The sequence below is a fragment of the Lynx rufus genome, unplaced genomic scaffold (genome assembly GCF_022079265.1).
Source record: "Lynx rufus isolate CCGP_SWC_20201006 ecotype Redwood Valley unplaced genomic scaffold, mLynRuf1.p SCAF_5, whole genome shotgun sequence".
Lineage (NCBI taxonomy): Eukaryota > Metazoa > Chordata > Mammalia > Carnivora > Felidae > Lynx > Lynx rufus.
The window spans coordinates 85,316,103-85,335,571 of record NW_025814867.1 but is presented as its reverse complement, the minus strand read 5'-3'; the positions used below and the strand labels follow the sequence as shown (position 1 = coordinate 85,335,571).

The following is a 19,469-nucleotide window of genomic DNA, read 5'->3' as shown; positions in this document are numbered from 1 at the left end:
ATTGTTTTGTAGATTTCCTTCTTTTTTTCCCCTTCTTTAAAAAAAAAAAAAAAGTGAAGGCAATGCAGTGGAGTGCCATGCAACGAGGCTTCAGGGCACGAGGTGCCACTAGCTGTGCGCGGGCGCTGGGCAGGCTGGGAGCAAGCTGGATGTTTGGGTGGGCTGGAGGCCAGGTATGTTTTGCTCAGGTGTGCTCTGTTTATACAGATGACCTCTAATACACTGCCCTTGGGTGAGGAGAGGCTTAAAAAGTCAAGAACAGGGGCGCCTGGGTGGCTCAGTCGGTTGAGTGGCCGACTTCAGCTCAGGTCATGATCTCAGGGCCTGTGAGTTCGAGCCCCACGTCGGGCTCTGTGCTGACAGCTCAGAGCCTGGAGCCTGTTTCAGATTCTGTGTCTCCCTCTCTCTGACCCTCTCCCGTTCATGCTCTGTCTCTCTCTGTCTCAAAAATAAATAAACGTTAAAAAAAAAAATTAAAAAAAAAGTCAAGAACAGTCTTTGTGCATCATGAGCATCATGGAGTCGTAGGGGGTCCAAGTGGCACAGGAGGCAGAGGGTGATGGGGTGCCACCTCAGGGCTCCCTGGGCTAGAGGACACGGCTAGCCCAGCCAGCTCTCTGTGTGCCTCTTTCACAAGCCCCGTGCTCCCAGCGGCTGCATCGTCACCATGGCCAAGGGTGGGTCTCAGAGCAAGAACTAAATGTTGAGCCAGCCTCAAGCAGAGGTCAGAATGTACCCAAGGATCAGAGTGGTCTTGCACATTAGTCCCGGACTCTGCCAGGCTGTCAGCATACCCAGATTATGGGGCTTTGTTGACACATGGAAATGGCTTTTAGAAACAAAAGCAGGTAACTAAAAAAAAATCCACTTGTACTCACACACTGGTGCTACATTTAAAGAAAGATTAATTATTGGAGTTTGGTGATCATCCTGGGCATAGAACTATAGGCTTTCAGAATGGAAAAGGACCCTAGGGCTAATTAATCAATTTGACAGATGAAGTGGGGCACCTGGGTAGCTCAGTTCGTCGAGCATCTGACTTCCGCTCAGGTCGTGATCTCACAGTTTGGTTTGTGAGTTTGAGCCCCACATTGGGCTCGCTGCTGTCAGTGCAGAGCCCACTTTGGATGCTCTCTCCCCCTCTCTCTGCCCTTCCCTTATTCATGCTCTCTCTCAACGATAAATAAAACCTTAAAAAAAAAAAAAGCAGATGCAGGAACCGCAGCCTTGGGAGGGGAAGTGACTTGCCCAAGGTCACACTACTGGTTGTTGGCCCCTTGCCTGCCACAGACAAGGCGGGGAAAGCTGGTGTGTGTTCACTGCAGAGAACCACATTGCTTCTCACCGAGTGTGATGTGTGTCCATGGCTTCCATCATCCCGTGTGTTGTCCCATAAAATCCTTCCAGCAACCCTGTTTCTATACAGGAAGCCCGGAGCACAGAGAGCTTTAGTACCTTTTCCGGACTAGTAAGCAGAGGACCAGGATTTGACCCTGGACTGTGTGCTCCCAAAACCTACATTCTTAACCCCATGGTGTACCTACAGGTACCATTTTCAAGGCAGTGGAAAATTACTGTATACCTGTTTCCCTGCCCTGCCTCCCCCTCCACTCCAGACTGATTGCTAATCCCTGGGATAGAAGGTGGTGGCAGAACTGGGCCCTCCCTCCTGACACAGTAAACATGCTGCGTCCAGGAAACATTTCCCTAGTGGTTCCTCACCCTCCCTGCACCCTCCCCCTGTGGTAAAGTGAGAAGGTACAGAAAAGTATCAGCATAAAGTTTGTATAAAATCCGTAAGAGGCAATCTGTGTACCTGTTTTATGGCCGTTACAGGATAAAGTGATATCATTGCTACTCTCGTGGTTTTCTTCTCTTTATAAAAATAACAAAATTACCATTTTTTTCCTTCTGGGTATGATCCTTGGGCCAGCAGCCTCAGCATTACCTGGGAGCTTATCAGAAATGCAGCCTCTGAATGAGACTCTGCATTTTAACAAGATCCCTGGTGAGTCCCTCACACAATGAGTCTGCGAAGGGCTCTTGCCCTCTGTATCCTTGCTCTCTGCTTGACAAGTGGGAGGTCCCCCATGTTTGTCAATTGCCAACCAGCCAAGCATCGTTTTTACCTTTGACCGAGACCCGTGTCACAAATGTATGGGACAGCAAACAGGGGCAGGCCAAGGTAGAGCTGGCTTAAATGAGATGGAAAGGCACACAGATTTTTTCTGGCTTGAGAAGTAACACATTTTGCTGCAGTTCAGTTGCCTTTGTGCCTGGGTCAGCGATGCCTACGTAGTCTCCCCAACGTCCAGCTCCTGGGTTGGAACGCCCCCCTCTGCGAGGGTGAAGGGCGCTGAGCTGGATTGATTGAGCTTAACTGCGGACACAAGGTTAAATTCTGCACATGCTGCTCTCTGTTTTCCTTACTACATTCTGCCTGCATTCTGCTCACTGTCCTGGAAAGCACCCCAGCATGTGTCCTGGGCACTTCTCTCCTGTGTTCCTAGTGCCGTGGGCCTGCTGGGGGCAATGAGCCGATTCTGAAGATAACTCTCTGGCTTTGTCTTCATCCTGATGAAAGTCCCTCCCTCTGCCTCAGCTCAGAGGAAGGGCAGGATTGTGGAACTAAGCTGGGGCCTGACCACCCATGCCAGGCCAACTGCTCGTGGGTCCTCAGCAGCCCAGCCTGCTGGCTGCAGACCCTACAGATTCTTGGTTAGGTCTTAGGGCTTCCCACAGATTTGAGCTTCATCCTAGCAGTGATGTACAGGACCTTATATTTGGAGGCCTGGGGTCTCCAGGGCCAGTACCAGGAAGGGCACTATCCAGAGGGCTGTGGGCAACTTTGGGTCAGGTTACCATCTGGGTCCCTTCATTGATAGTCTTTGTCACACTGGCACCTCATCACAGATACACATTCCTGGGCTCCTGGGGCCAGCATTTCTTTTTTTTTTTTTTTTTAATATGAAATTTATTGTCAAATTGGTTTCCATATGACACCCAGTGCTCATTCCAACAGGTGCCCTCCTCAATGCCCATCACCCACCCTCCCCTGCCTCCCACCCCCCATCAACCCTTAGTTTGTTCTCAGTTTTTAAGAGTCTCTTATGTTTTGGCTCTCTCCCTCTCTAACCTTTCTTTCTTTCTTTCTTTCTTTCTTTCTTTCTTTCTTTCTTTCTTTCTTTCTTTTTCCTTCCCCTCCTTCATGGTCTTCTGTTAAGTTTCTCAGGATCCACATAAGAGTGAAAACATGGTATCTGTCTTTCTCTGTATGGCTTATTTCACTTAGCATCACACTCTCCAGTTCCATCCATGTTGCTACAAAGGGCCATATTTCATTCTTTCTCATTGCCACGTAGTATTCCATTGTGTACATAAACCACAATTTCTTTATCCATTCATCAGTTGATGGACATTTAGGCTCTTTCCATAATTTGGCTACTGTTGAAAGTGCTGCTAAAAACATTGGGGTACAGGTGCCCCTATGTATCAGCACTCCTGTATCCCTTGGGTAAATTCCTAGCAGTGCTATTGCTGGGTCATAGGGTAGATGTATTTTTAATTTTTTGAGGAACCTCCACACTGTTTTCCAGAGCAGCTGCACCAGTTTGCATTCCCACCAACAGTGCAAGAGGGTTCCCATTTCTCCACATCCTCTCCAGCATCTATAGTCTCCTGATTTGATCATTTTAGCCACTCTGACTGGTGTGAGGTGGTATCTGAGTGTGGTTTTGATTTGTATTTCCCTGATGAGGAGCGACGTTGAGCATCTTCTCATGTGCCTGTTGGCCATCTGGAGGTCTTCTTTAGAGAAGTGTCTATTCATGTTTTCTGCCCATTTCTTCACTGGATTATTTGTTTTTCGGGTGTGGAGTTTGGTGAGCTCTTTATAGATTTTGGATACTAGCCCTTTGTCCCATATGTCATTTGCAAATATATTTTTCCATTCTGTTGGTTGCCTTTTAGTTTTGTTGATTGTTTCCTTTGCAGTGCAGAAGCTTTTCATCTTCATGAAGTCCCAGTACACTTTTGCTCGTAATTCCCTTGCCTTTGGGGATGTGTCAAGTAAGAAATTGTTGCAGCTGAGGTCAGAGAGGTTTTTTCCTGCTTTCTCCTCTAGGATTTTGATGGTTTCCTGTCTCACATTCAGGTCCTTTATCCATTCTGAGTTTATTTTTGTGAATGGTGTGAGAAAGTGGTCTAGTTTCATTCTTCTGCATGTTGCTGTCCAGTTCTCCCAGCACCATTTGTTAAAGAGACTGTCTTTTTTCCATTGGATATTCTTTCCTGCTTTGTCAAAGATTAGTTGGCCATACGTTTGTGGGTCTAATTCTGGGGTTTCTATTCTATTCCATTGGTCTATGTGTCTGTTTTTGTGCCAATACCACGCTGTCTTGATGATTACAGCTTTGTAGTAGAGGCTAAAGTCTGGGATTGTGATGCCTCCTGCTTTGGTCTTTCAAAATTACTTTGGCTATTCGGGGCCTTTTGTGCTTGCTCTAGCTTCGAGAAGAATGCTGGTGCAATTTTGATTGAGATTGCATTGAATGTGTAGATAGCTTTGGGTAGTATTGACATTTTGACAATATTTATTCTTCCAACCCATGAGCACGGAATGTTTTTCCTTTTCTTTGTATCTTCTTCAATTTCCTTCATAAGCTTTCTATAGTTTTCAGCATACAGATCTTTTACATCTTTGGTTCGATTTATTCCTAGGTATTTTATGCTTCTTGGTGGAATGGTGAATGGGATCAGCTTCTTTATTTGTCTTTCTGTTGCTTCATTATTAGTGTATAAGAATGCAACTGATTTCTGTACCTTGATTTTGTATCCTGCGACTTTGCTGAATTCATGTATCAGTTCTACCAGACTTTTGGTGGAGTCTATCGGATTTTCCATGTATAATATCACTTTCTCTGTCTTTCCCTTGAGAGAGATACAAGGGTTCAGAACAAGTCTTCTCCAAATGTGCCACTTTGGTGTGTAGACTGTTTTGAGCTGAAGGCAATTGAGACCCTGCAGGCTCAAGAGAAACTTTTGCTCCTCTCTTACCTACCTAGAAGAATCTAAATTGGGAGTCTTTCCCAGAATAAGAGTTATTACTGGACATAAATTTTATCTGAATGATCCATCTGTATGGCAGGGCAAACATCTGATTACCAAACATCTGCTCTTTTTATTGCCCTATGAATTGCCCTCCTCCCCTTTGAAGCCCCAGGCCCCTATCCCATTCCTTAGTTCAGGATGGCATCTATACCTCATTTAACCTTTCTGTCTTTGAGCCTCTCAAGCATGTAGAGTTCCCGTTTGTACAAAATTAATGTTGATTTTCTCCTGTTAATCTGTTTCATGTCGCTTTAATTCTCCTACCAGCTGGAAGAACCTTTGAAGGACAGATGAAAATTTTTTTCTGCCCAACTGAGACCTGGCTACCCCCAGTGAAGACCCCTGTGGCTGTAGCTCACAGGGCCTGGGGCACACTCTCCCCCAGCTGCCTTTCTGAACCATTGTCCCTCCACCTTCACTCACCATTCTCCTCTTTTAAATTTCTGCCATCTGATTTCCTTTGTCCACTCATTCTTTAATCTGTCCATTCATCCATTTGAAACTTAACAGTTCTCAAGGGCCTGCTAGGAACCAAATACCCACACCAGGCCCTAAAGTCATAAAGAAGAATAACACATTCTGGTTGTCAATCCCAGGGTTCCTGACTCTACTTGTACCTTCCATACACAGGCAAATCCCTTATCCAGCTTTTATTGATTCCTCATTGCCCTCGTAAACCATTTCTCTCTCTCAAACCCTTATTTGTACCCAAGGCCCTCTGTCTCCATAGGTGACTTCACCTCCTACCTTCCCAAGGTTTAGAGTTCGCCGTAACTGAGCTTTCTCAGTATCCCCTATTCCTGACTCAAAACCTGCATCTTCTCATTTATGTCCCTTCTCTAGTCTCAGATGTATCCTGGGTTTTCCCACTTCTTGGTAAACTCTTCTGCCTGGCTCCTATGACCATAAGCAAATGTTTCATATCTCCCTACCATATTTTGCTCATCTATAACATGGAGATCATACTACTTACCTCATTTGTGTGTCATAGACATTAAATGAATCAATGCATTTGAGGACTTAAAATAGGAGCTGACACACAGTAAGTACTCCCTATTAGCCATCATCATGATGATCATTCCTCAAAGTACCCACACTGCCACTCCCCCTACATTTCTTCCCTCTTTTTAAATTTTTTTTTAACGTTTATTTATTTTTGAGACAGAGAGAGACAGAGCATGAACGGGGGAGGGGCAGAGAGAGAGGGAGACACAGAATCGGAAGCAGGCTCCAGGCTCCGAGCCATCAGCCCAGAGCCCGACGCGGGGCTCGAACTCGCGGACTGCAAGATCGTGACCTGAGCTAAAGTCGGACGCTCAACTGACTGAGCCACCCAGGCGCCCCCATTTCTTCCCTCTTTAGTCTGGCATACACATTCCTTTCCCTCGGCGTATAGACTCCCATCCTGTCCACATTCTCCCCAGTGCTAAGTGTCCAGCTCCTTGGTGTGTATCACCCACCTCTGTCAAAGTCTGTTGCCTCCTATAGCATTTCCAAGTTCCCATCCTCTGCAGCTTTTAATACTGCCATATTCTCATATGCAGTGAGAATGACCCCAGTAATGGGAGCAGTTTAGGGTGGGAAGGGAGCCAGGAGGATCCAGGGAAACTAATGATCTAGAGAATAAGGAGGGGTGGGCCCCAGAAATTCCCAAGGAGCCGGCGAGTTGGTTCTGTGGGGGTACGTGCAGGGTGATGCAGTCAGAGGGGACCTATCCCAGCTTCCCATTGTCACTGGAGCAGAGTGCCTTCTGGTGGCAAGGTTCACGGAGGGAGAACTGAGTAGGTAGCTCAGGTGGGGTTTGAAGAACCATGACACCAAGGTGAGGCCATCATCATGACCATTGAAATTATTGAGGGTGCCCCTAAGGATGGAGCAAGTGGAAGAGGGTTTGGGTGGTGGGCATGGCGACGAGCGAGGGGGCAAGGAGGATTCAGGCTGTGATGGATAGGGGACAACTGCTCTGGAAGTGGGAGGTGGGGTGGGGAGGCAGTGTGCATTGCTCCCAGGAGGCCTGGGAGGAGGCGGCATGATTGGTTTCTGCTTGGGGAGGGTGGGGGCTGAGATACTTAGTACTGTTTGAGGTGTCATTCTGTCCAGATCAGTGAATGAGAAGCAGAGAATGGGCAGTTGATGTCAGCAAAAGGGTTTGGAGGGCTGCATCTAGGGAGAGAAGGCCTGGAGACCCACTGGATTGGTTAGGGATGAGGAGGAGTGGGAGGGGGAGCAAGTTTGGGGACAGTCAGACTAGGTCACAGGGCTGGGGACGGGAGGTTGGAATGAGCACAGAGAGCCCACAGGCCCAGCTGGAGGTCTGCATGGCTCCTCGGGGATTCCCACAGCAGATGGATGGCCCACAGCCTGAGTCGGTACGGGCTGCTCAGGCCATCAGTGTGGGGCACAGGTAGCTGGGCTACTCCAAGGTTCTACATCTCTCCTGGCTCCTCCTCTTCCATCCCCAAAATGTTGGAACTCTCCAGAATTCTGTCATGCTTGCTTCACACTCTGCGCTTGTGACCTGTATCCAGCCCCAGGTCCCGCTGGCATCTGTTCAAGACTGAATGGGTCATTCCCCTTTTATCCTCTTAGCCTTGCCCTGGCTGTTAGTGTCCATCACGCATGAAATAGCCCAGGCATGAAGCCCCTCTGAGCTCCCTCTGCCTGCTTGAACCCTCCAGTGCCCCTTCCTCCATTGTCTGTCCCTTGTCCCTCCCCAGCCTCCACACCCCCCCGCCCCATGCAGCCATCCAGGGCCTAAACCAGTTCTGGCACATCGTGCTCTGGAGCTATTTGTCAGAGAGAGTGACCATGAATTCCCCAGCCCACCCACCTGTGTTCACAGCTCTGGGGCAGCAAGTGTGGGAAGAAGCCCATGTGGCCGGGATGTTGAGGCAGACTGGGCCTGGGCAGTGGTGGGTGGGCCCTTGCATGCTCCTTGGCTGTATGAGAGGAGAGACTGGCCCTTCAGAGAAGGGCATCCCACCCTCCTGTGGGCATGGGGGAGTGGGCAGCCTGGGACTCTGGCTCTGCCCTGCCATGGGAGGCCTCTGGCTGACCAGCAGCCCTTTCAGAGGTCTCCGGGAGGAAGGACGACTGTGGGCATTTGGAGGGCCACCTTGTGGCAAGTTAGAGGCCTTCCTGGCAGGGATGTCTGCCCTCCATGATTCCACTGCTGCGTCCTGCAGTGAAGACTGGTCATAACTGGTGCAGCTTTGGGAATGAGACAGTGTTAGTCACCTTTATTCTAGACTTCATGAAGCAGGAAGCCATATCACCATATCACAACAGAAGCCTCCAGATGGTTTCTGGCTGGCGAGGTGGACGGGGGTTGATCTCTAAGGATCATCACACCATGAGAGGAGCCTGGGCAGGGTGGGGTGTCTGCCCTTGTGTGGCAGTCAGGGCCACTTCTCAGGGGCATGGTGCTGGGCATGGTTTGTGCACACATTTGCTCCTAGAGTCCCATTTATAGCCCTGTGGGTCTCACCCCCCACCATCTCCATGCCCTTGCTGAGCAAACCAAAGCCCTGAGAGGCCCAGGGGTCTGTAGAGCTTGCCCTTACCCGGCCTCCTGATTCCAGATGCAGACCCCTTCATCTCACTTCATTTCACGACTGCAGTATTGGTGTATTCACATCAGGGTCTCATCTCCTTGATAGACCACTGGTTTCTTCCTTGCAAGAATGATCTACTGGCCATTGTATCAGGGTCCGTTAGGTGCTCCGTTAATGATCGCTGATTGATTATTCTCTCAACTCAGCGTGTTGTCTGGTGTTCCTGCACGGCTCCCTAAGAACTAGGAGACATTGTGGACTTTCGGGCATCTCTCTGCTGGCCAACTGGTGTTACATAAGCTCTTACCCACCCCCCACCACCATACCCACACCCACATTTCTGAATCGCTCTGCTCTTCCCTACAACCTGTGTGTTCAGCTGCAGACATCTACCTCCTCCCTACCTCTCTCACCCTTCTGGACAGACGTGACCCAGCCTGTCATGATGGCCTGTCTCGGCTCACTGGGAGTAGCGGGAGTCAGGGAATTTGCTGAGGGCTTCTCCAGACTGCACAGGCGCCCTCCTCGTCCGGACAGTGAGAACACAGCTGAAAATAAGACGTACTGTTTTCCTTCATCTTCACTGTTGGGGAGTGTATGCCCCCTTCCCCAGTTTATATGCCAAAGTCCTAATTCCCAGTGCCTCAGACTGCGACCTTGTTGTCGTCACAGATGTAATTAAGATGAGGTTACACTGGAGTGGGTAGGCCCCTAACCCAGTATGACTAATATCTTAAAAAGGGAGATTTGGACACAGACACACAAACAGCAAGAATGCTATGTCAAGATGAAGGCAGATATTGGGGCGATGCTTCTAAAGGAAGCCAGAGATTGCCAACACATCACCAGAAGCCTGGGGAGAGGCGTGGAACAGGGTCTTGCTCAACCCTCAGAGGGAACCAGCCCTACTGACATGTGGATCTTGGATTTCCAGCTTCCAGAACTGGAGAGGATCGGCTGATGTTGAGGCCACCTGGTCTGTGGCACTTCGTTAGGGCAGCCCTAGCAGACTGCAGCAGAGAGCTCAGGCATCTTGTAGTTAAGACTGACGAGCCCGTCGTTCAGGTCATAAGAGTCTGCCCTCTAGAAAATTTGGCTCATGTTATACCTACCCCAGTGCGCTGTTGTGACCTCCTCCCCCAGCGAAAGGCTCCAGAATGGCATCCGAAACACACAGATGGTGGGGAGGTATGCTTAACAGATAGGAACCCCTGTCGCTCTCCCCTTGTCCCCCAGACCATCCTCTGCTCATCTCACTCCCGTGAACCCTCATTCTCTCAGAGTGGGGCAGATGCTGCAGAAATGCCAGGAGTTTGCAGAGGAGCCTGTGTTCATGCCTCTGGTGCAGGGAGAGGCAAGTGGAAGGCCCCAGTGCCACTGCCTTCTGGAGGAGGGCCCCCAGCAAACCCCTGCCGTGTGGCTCTCCTGCCGGGCAGTCTGCTTCCGACACTCCTGGCTTTGCCCAGGTGCCGCCTGCCTCAACCCCTGCCCTGTCTTCCTCTCTCAGTTCTGGGCATATTGTGGTTGGAAACCCAGTTGCTGGCCCACAAACAGGGCTGGTCTTTGAAAGCAAACATATGTTTCTTGTGAGGTCCTGCAAACAAGGGCGAACACATGCCTTCCAGCCTGCTGCCCCAAGCAAGGCCCGTCAGTCATTTAGGTGCCCAGCTCCCCTTCCAGGTGCAGGCGTGTTGAGCTTGGAAGAGGTAGTCCCTGCCAGGTGGGAAAGCGTGAACTCTGCGCTTCTTGAAAGGCTGGCACTAAGTGGCACCGCCCCACCTGCCCCAGGGCTCATTTAGGGCTGGGAAGGAGCGGTTGCCTTTTCTGAGCAGAGGCATTTGTGGAAAAGGAAAATGATTAGCCTGGGATCGTGGGGTTGCCTTTTCAGCGGTGTGACTATGGACAGCGTCATTTCTGAGTTTCAGCATCCTCCTTTGTAAAAAAGGAACATGAGCTAAGAGTCTTTATGTGTCTTCAGGTTCGGGTAGGCTGGTGGTTCCCGGAGGGGTCCCTCTCGTCTCGGTCCTACCGCTAAAAGTCCGTGTGACTTTGGGAACATTTCTGTACAGCAAAGCTAGAGACCTAACTTGCTAGCAAGGGATCCTGATAAGGGTCAGCTATACTCCTGGCAGTAAGGAATGCCCCAGGAAAATGGCCATTTAAAGCTTCATGGTGGGGGTGCCTGAGTGGCTCGGTCGGTTAAGCATCCGACTCTTGATTTTGACTCAGATCACGATCTCTCGCTTTATGAGTTTGAGCCCCACACTAGGTTCCGCACTGTTCTGCCTGCTTGGGATCCTCTCTCTCTCTCTCTCTCCCTCCCTCCCTCCCTCCCTGAAGAGTCTGTGCCCATCTCCCAGAACTTCAGCCCAAGATAGGACTGAGAGACATTGTCCTTGCTCTGAAATCATCCCCACATCACCCAGAATTGTCACCTCACAGGACCTGGGGTGGATGGAACCCTGGGCTATCACTGAACATTGCTTTTCACTCCTGGCCTTTCCTCTCAGAGGACTGGAAAACAGGGCCCCTTCCAAGTCAAACAAAAGCTAATTGGTCCTGGTACACAAGCATGGGCATAAAGGGAGTAGTGTTTCCTGATTCCAGCCTTCACTGATTAGACAGCATCCAGACAGTATGCTTCCTCCGGGAAGGGGCCCAGCCTTGCTTGCTCATTAGTGACTTTGCCCTTGACTCTGATGAACACTCAAGGGGTGAGCCACAGTGAGGAGAGGTGCCATAGACATTGTTGTCCTCACAAATCTCAGAAAATGGAGCCTTCCTTACCTGGGAACCTAGAGCTTGAACTCAGCCTGAGTCAGCAGGGTCTTCTAGAACCTTCCTAGGGAGCTCTATGCAGACTGTCCAGGCTCGTTGTATGTTCCCATCCTTGCTTCTCCCGTCTTGAAAGTGAAAGTGGAAAGCTCTGACCCTTAGCTAAGAAAGACCAGCCCAGGAGAAAATCATGGAGAGATAGGCAGGGCAAGAGAGTCTGTGATTTGGGATGGTGGGAGGAGAAAGGGTTATTTGTGACAATGAACGTGTTTCTTTTGCAGGGAATGTGAACTTTAGGTTCTCCGGCCAGGCTCTCTTATTGAGAGACTTGCTGGAGTGACTTTGTCGGTGATCAACAGGGAAGGACTTGAGAGAGGAAATGACTTTGTTTTCAAAATGATTTCAAATACTTCTTTCCATCAATACGGGTTTTCTTCATGAAAACTAGTTTACTCATTTTTAATAATGTTTTTTATGATTGTTAGTTAGGACATACTCACTAGAAAAAATTTAGGAAATTCATTGCCCATAACTGGGAGAATGTGCTTGAAGGTTCTTAATTGTCATTTCCCCAACAAGGCTTGTTGATTTCTAGAAAGACTCAGTATTTACAATGGGCCATCTGCACAGGGGTTTGTTTTGCAGTTTGAAGCCGTCCCTGAAGGGAAAGAAATCTTATCCCCTCTAATGTGGGTCTCCAGGTGACAGTGGCGGATGGGAACAAGCCTCCATAGAGGCCCAAGTCCAGATGACGAGTCAGGGCAACATGGCTGGACTATGGGCTTAGAACTTAATCTGAGAAACTTCTGGAAGCTCCAGGACTTGGAACCAGATACCTACATTCATATAGAGGTTTCCTGCAGCCTCAGCACATACCACTGGCAGTGGCCTGTGAATATATGCGGCCAGCCCCAGGCCCTGTGAGGAAGGTGAGTGTCTGAGGCACTCTCTGACCCCCCTCAGAGAGGCTCTCGGGGCTGACCTCCGGTCAGTGAAGCACCAGCAACCTCTGCATCACCTGTTGGCCTGGTCCCCAGAGCCTGTGGCCTTGGGTATGTCCGCCAAATTCAGAAATGAGATTGAGCTCCAAATGCTGCTCCTGGAAACTCGAGCCTGTGGAATCTGAGGCAAAAGTGAAAGGGGCCTTAGGGATCCGAGGCCTCATATTCAAGTCGGGCCTGCCCCTGACGCCCTGAGAACCTCTCTCCCCTCGCTGTTGGAATGCAGGCAGTAATGTCCCTGTGTCCCTAGGAGCCGAGGTGGGGAGTGTAAGAGGGCTCTGCCGTCCTCATGGTGCTGTGGCAGGTGAGGAATTGGCAATCCCACCCCGTTAGGCCGTTTCACACGGGGCCAGAGCCCCTCATGTAAGCTTCGTTTGGTAGAAGCTTAGCTGGCTTGCTCCTGGACCTGAAGTTAACCATTTGGAAGAAATATGGTAAAATGGACAAAGTTGCTAGACTGCATTCCACTGCCCCCGCGATCCCATCACTGTAGGCTTTTGTGGCTAGAAGGGCTGCAGCATCTCCGTTTGCTCTAGAAGCTTATTTTTGCCAAGGTTGTTATCATCAAGCAGGCGCCAGACCTCTGTTCCACTCATAGTCCAATTATGGCAAAATTCAAACAATAGACCTGTTATTCCACTTGTAAGAATGTCCAAGGGGAGCGCTTTCCCCTCACCAGGATCAAACTCTCGGTGCCCTTTGTGATATGCGAGACCTCAAGGAAGGGCTCTCCATTCCCAGACATGCAGAAATGTGTGGGAACTGGAAAATGGATCGCTGCAGCCACTGTGGGCCGGGACCCTGGTTTTCTTTCCACTGCGCCGTCCGCTTCACCACACAGATCCTGCCCTGTGAGTGGTCGGGGGAGTGACCTCTGGCAGGCCCGGGGGTGGTATTTCCAGGCTGGGGGCAGACTTGGTTTTCCCTGACACGTTCCCCATCCTGAGGACTCTGAGGGGAAGGAGTGGGGCTAGTAAGAATAGGGGGGATGTAGTCTGATGTGGAATGCTCCCCTGCCCCTTGCCCATGACACAGGGCCTGCCATCTCTCTTCCTTCCTGCCAGCCGTGGGCTCCACTGCTGACTGTGCATCTGGGGACAGGAGCCTGGGCCCTCTCCGCCTCCCCCTTCCGCCCACCCCTGCAGCGCGCACGGGAACTTGCACAGGCACTTCAGGGGGTTGGAGAACAGAGTGGCCAGCACTCTAACCCTGTCACCCACAAGGAGGTGTCTGGATCTGTCTTCCCTTCTCCAAATGGAAGCATTTGGATAGAGGACCTAGAAGGGTCCCTCTGGCTCTAACACCCCATGAACCGTAGGCCTAGGTCAGATTTCTAAACCCGCCTTGAGAAAAACGGACACCGAGGTGATGTTCTCTCTAAAATAGCCACAATTCTACCTGGCCATTCTGTAGCCACTTTTCATCCTAAGCCATTTCCTTGTGCCCAGAGCTGTTTCAAGCCTCCAACCCCTGTCCACCCTTTCAGAAGTGCTAGGCTTGGGGCCTCAATAAATGAGGCTTGTTCTAAAGCAGAAAACTATTTCGTTTCAGCCTGCAGTTAGCTTCCTACCTCTTCGCCAGATTCAGAAGCACTCCTCCCCACTTCTCTCCTCTCCTTTTCAAGATCACAGTCAAAGACAAGGGGTTAGAAGGTTCTGCCTGGGGTGCCTGGGTGGCTCAGTTGGTTAAGGGTCTGGCTCTTGATTTTGGCTCAGGTCACAATCTCTCAGTTTTGGGAGTTCAAGCCCCACATTAGACTCCATGCTGACAGTGCAGAGCCTGCTTGGCATCCCCCTTTCTCTCTCTCTCTCTGTCTCTGTCTCTCTCTCTCTCGATCTCTGCTCCTCCCCTCATGGAGAGAGACACTCATGTTGTCTCTGTCTCTCTCTCAAAATAAATAAATAAAAAAAAAAGGAAAGGAAGGAAGGGAAGAAAGGAAGGAAAGAAAGAAAGAAAGAAAGCAAGCTAGCTCTATCTGGGTCATTTCTGTCTTAAGAAGTGGACTTCAGAGACAGATGCCTGGGTTTATTTAGTCCCTGGTTCTGCAGCGGCTTACTAGCTGTGTGACTTTGGGCAAGCTATAGAGCTCTCTGTGCATCAGTTTCCTCAGCTGTGAAGTACCATACCATCCCACAGAGCACCTATGGTGGGGAGTAAATAAGCTGATTTCATGCAGTGCCTGCTGCTTGCTAAGTCCTATACAAACGCTCGTGATGACGTCATCCTGGAGTAGCAGAGGCTGATGGGAAGACCACGAGGCTTGCAGTAAGGAGAGTGCACCGCACGATGCTGATTCTGAACCTCAGACTTGCCCAGTTTTCGTAGCTGTGAAACTGGAGTGAAAATGGCCTCTCCCTCCAGGCTGGTTGTGAAGCCCCAGGAAAATAGGGCCGGCAGACTGTTTCACCCACCCAAACCAGGTTAAATCTGCTCTCTTTCCCCTTCCCAGGCACACGTTCTGGCAGTTCCGCCATGAGAACCCCAAGACCCGGGTTGGGAGCCCGCCCCCCGAGGGGCTCCCCGGCTTCAACAGCGGAGTGATGCTGCTGAACCTGGAGGCCATGCGCCAGTCCCCCCTCTACGGCCGCCTGCTGGAACCCTCGCAGGTGCAGCAGCTGGCTGACAAGTACCACTTCCGCGGCCACCTCGGGGACCAGGACTTCTTTACCATGATCGGCATGGAGCACCCCGAGCTCTTCCACGTGCTGGACTGCACCTGGAACCGGCAGCTTTGCACCTGGTGGAGGGACCACGGCTACAGTGACGTCTTTGAAGCCTACTTCCGGTGTGAGGGCCACGTCAAGATCTACCATGGGAACTGCAACACCCCTATCCCGGAGGCCTAGGTACATTCTCGTCTGCCATGCCCTCGGATCTCTGGATCTCCTGGAAGCAAAGGGGTGCCTCTGTTACAGGCCCCAGGGTGGCGTCTGACTCTCCATGGGGATGTCCTTTGTGATGACAGCTGCAGCTGTCCCACCCCACAGGTTGTTGTCCTGAGGCCACCCGGTGAGGCCTGGCCTACACATTGCTGGTGCTTGGGCCTTTTCTCTCCAGGGTACCAGGCATCGTGGAGGGCAAACACATAGACATCTTCCGTTGGGCTAGGAAGCGGGCATTTAAAGAGAAGAAAGGAAAGAAAATGGCGCTCTGTGCCCTTAGCCCCCAAAGAATGGAAATGCCTGGACTTTTTTAGACCAAATATACATTTATTTTACATTAACAAGCTTCCATTTTGCAGAAAAGAACAAAACAGTACTGCTGTAGATCCCAGGGAGCTCTGAACGAGTGAGCCGGGGTTTTAACAGCCAGCCCAGAGTTTAAGCATCCAAATCAACATCAGCCTTCCACATGTGCACCCTGGGAGGCTGTGTGCTTGTTCCCGCGATGCCCACATTACCTCGTATAGGTTTAAAGGTCACCACCTCTGCGGGGAGAGAGCCTTTATGGCCAGCAGTGGCCCACATGAGAAAACTGGGCTCATTATTTCAGCCTCCACAGCTTTTCTCTCCCAACTACATCACAGAACCTCATTATCCCTTATTCATCCAAGCCGGCTTCAGGTGACCAGACTGTGCTCAGAAATCAGATCCGCCATCAAAGAACAGAGCTTGGCCACCCCCAAGGACACGCAGTAGAGTTGTCTGGACGGGAAAGACTCATTCCAAAGAGGAGCCCAGCAGTGTATGTGCATAAACGTGTGGCCCGGAAGGGGTGCCGCTCATAGGCTGATAAGCATTCAGTCTCTGCTTAAAAAAATCATCCTGTGACTTTCTTATTGTATCATATCAGATCCTGTACCTTAGAAAAAATTAGGCTCTTCTCTGAATGAGTTCCCTTGTAAGATGCAGACATGAAGCCCCTGGTGGTCCATTTTGTCTACTCTAGCAGAGGTCCTCGGGATGGGGGAACTGCTGTTAGATTTTCATCTCCTTTTATTTCAATTTCATTTACTTTTTTATTTCTTTTCACCATGAGTGAGAACAGCTAATAAATCATTTGAGAACACAATGATTATGCTGTTTGTTCTCTGATCACAGCTTACTGCTACCTGAAGGTTCCGAATCAAGAGTGTAATCAGTGTCATTCAGAGCCGCCCGCCCTCCCCCCCCCTCCACCCAAGTCCACATGATTAAGCTAAGCGTGCTCACTGTGGACTGCAGACCACGGACCACGGGGGAGCGTGTCTGAGGCGGGAGCAGGGAGGGTAACAGTGCTGTGTCACTCGAGAACCATTGCATTCTGGGTATAGGCGGGCCCGTCTGCTCCCGGGAGCAAAGGCAGTCCCTTCCCTTCTCACCTTTCCTAGCCCAGACTGCCCGGTTACATCATCCCCTGACGAAGTGGAGCGTGTCCCTCTCCTGACTCTGCTCTGACAGAACTGGTCTGTTCTCTTAGGTACTCGACTTCCTATTTATAGCTACTAGTTATTGAATGCCTGCTGTGTGCATCGTATTGGGGGATTTATGTATGCTCTTGATAATACTCATGAAAACCTCATGAAGGCAATTCAAATTCTAAAATTTATTGTAAGAAAATAGCAAGAGATGTGGACAGAGAGTCATTATTTATCACACTGAGTTTTTTTAATAGAGAACAACCAGGAGCAACCTCCAGTGTTGACTAGGGGATAAATAATGTATGCTATATCCAAGGAATAAAATAATGTGGGCATTAAAATCATATCTTTAAAGAATATCTAATGCCTTGGGAAATGCTTACAATGTACTGTTAAGAATGCAAAATGTAAGATTATATGTACAGTGTGATCCTCATTTTAATTGTAAGATTACATATGTGTGTGTATGTGTACATGTAAAAAGAGAACCTGTTCTGCTATATTTAATTAAAACCCATATGTTTCAAACATCACATAAAAAAAAATTATTTCAATGGGAAAAAGATAAAATGCTAAAGAATTTTAGACTCAGAATAACAAAGGTATTTTTCCTACATCAATTTCAATAATTCACATGTTTCTGTAGCCATGAGAGTCTTCTGTTATTACAAAGAAAAAGTAAACTGGTTGATCAAAATGGGCAAAGGCCAAGTCAAATCTCCTCATTTACTTTTGAGCTCACCTACTCGGGAGCTCCCCCTTCCTCTGTCACCAGTGGCCTTGGTGAACAGCAAAATAACACCCAGCGGGAAGTCCAGCCAGCCCAGCAGAGCCAACGGGCGTTCCTGTGCTGTACGATGAGCCACTTTTGGACAGATCTTGGAGGGCCGGTTCATCACTGGAATCCTGTTATCATCATTGTAGTACAGACATAACCAATTGTGCTGTGGTTAATTTGTGTGATGAAAACTTTCACTGCAGAGCATATATATGCCTATAGGAAGGAGTAAAACAGAAGACTGAAAAGAACGTTTCTGGGAACTAGGAAGGATTAAGGTGCTTTCTATCTTCATCTTTATTTATTTCTGTATTTCTGAATGTTAATTACTTTTGTAATAAACAATAAATGCTATTAAATTGTAGCCGCTGCCACAGGTAATTACAGGTAAGTGTCGCCCTGGCTATTCTACTCCTGGTTGGCCCTGGTTACCGTTGACCGTAAGAAAACATAATCTCGGCTAAGTAGGCTCTGGGTTTTCAACTTTCCCTATGGATGCCCTAGTTCTCTAAATAAAAGTGACCTAATAATAGCATCTCCAGCCTCTGCTTTCATTTCTGATTCTATTATCTTTTGGCCTTTGGAAAGCTCGTGGGCTTGTGGAAGAGATTTATTCTTACATGTGTGTCAAAGCCTCGCTACAGCATCCCCTTCAATAGCATCTCATCAACCCAAAGAGCAGCGTGCTGGGTCAGTGGGCCCCCAGCCAGAGTGCACCAGGAGTTTGCGGGCTAAGGGAGCAAGTTAGCTGTGCCGCAGCCCCTGCTTTGACTAAAGGCCAAACCCTTGCTCATACTAAGACTTCCTGGCTCGTGTCCACATGCAGGGCCCAGAGGTTTGGCTGAAGGTGGAGTTTGGCAGGGCAAGCAGAAATTTCCAAGCAGGCAGGGTGATATGGTAGAGAGAGCCTCACACCTAAGGCAGAGGCCTGGCTTTGAATCCATGTTGTGTTGTCACCACCTGGGCAGTCTGGGACATCCAAGTTCACCTCTTTCCCCACTTTGAGACACTGGTAACAAGAGCTCCCTCAAAGTAGTGTTGTAGGAGGAAGGTTGATGGTAAGGTCTTGGCAAGCAGATAAATAATACGTAGACACAAGAGGATTCTTACCACTTAAAATATCCTTTTAAAAAACAAATGACAGCCGTTTGGGGCACGTTAAATGTGTTGGTGGCACCTCCCTCAGCCCAGTGGATGACCAGACTCTTGTTTGTAGGCGGTCTGATATTTTTGTTGGCCATACCACTCTGGAGAGGCCCGTGATCAGGAAGTCAGGGGTCCTTGGATAAACCCTTCCCAACTGGGCTACAAGGGGCTACAGGATTGGACTAGATCTCCAAGCAGCCTCCCTGCCCCCGGCACACATTTGTATGCATCCGTCTCTGTTCACACGTGCATGTGACAGGGAGTCTAAATCAAACTCAAGACCTCCAGATCTCATCATTTACCAACTTGGAATTTATGACCATTCAAAGGGAGACTCACTCGCAAGTTATAGTTAGTGCAACTTACCCCGGAGTCTGAACAGGCAAACTGAGGGATGCAGACAAACTATGGGAGGTATTTAAATCCAGAGAAACTCATTGCCATCCACGAGCCCCATGCCTCTGCCTACAGCCCCCTGGTAGCAATGACAGCTGAAGCCTTGTCTTAGCTTTTGTCTTATTTGTCTCCCAAAGAGCCTCCCAGACAGAGCCACTTTGTAGATGGTCCCATGCCCCCACAGGCCTCACCCTGGGCAGTACTGAGTCTGGAGCCCCCAGTCGGGAGGCCTGGTGGAGCTGCCACTCCCTGAGGTACTTGCAAAGGCCAAAAAACCTTCTGGAGTGAAGGCTTCTTTAACTGGGGCTGGCTGTGCTCCCAGAGTGTCTCCAGGTGTACCCCCAGTCTGTTGGAAATGTGTCCGCCCCCTA

At 49.6% G+C, this 19,469-nt stretch overlaps 1 protein-coding gene across 1 annotated transcript in view; it reads left to right on the top strand.

The window, feature by feature from the left end:
- The window catches only part of XXYLT1 (xyloside xylosyltransferase 1), a 169,604-nt gene extending 151,520 nt beyond the window's left edge, over nucleotides 1–18,084 (top strand). Inside the window, exon 4 of the mRNA XM_047099726.1 lies at nucleotides 14,889–18,084. Within this exon, the coding sequence (XP_046955682.1) occupies nucleotides 14,889–15,285 (397 nt within the window). The 3' untranslated portion in view covers nucleotides 15,286–18,084. The remainder of the gene's footprint in view (nucleotides 1–14,888) is intronic.
- The last annotated feature ends 1,385 nt before the right edge of the window (nucleotides 18,085–19,469 follow it).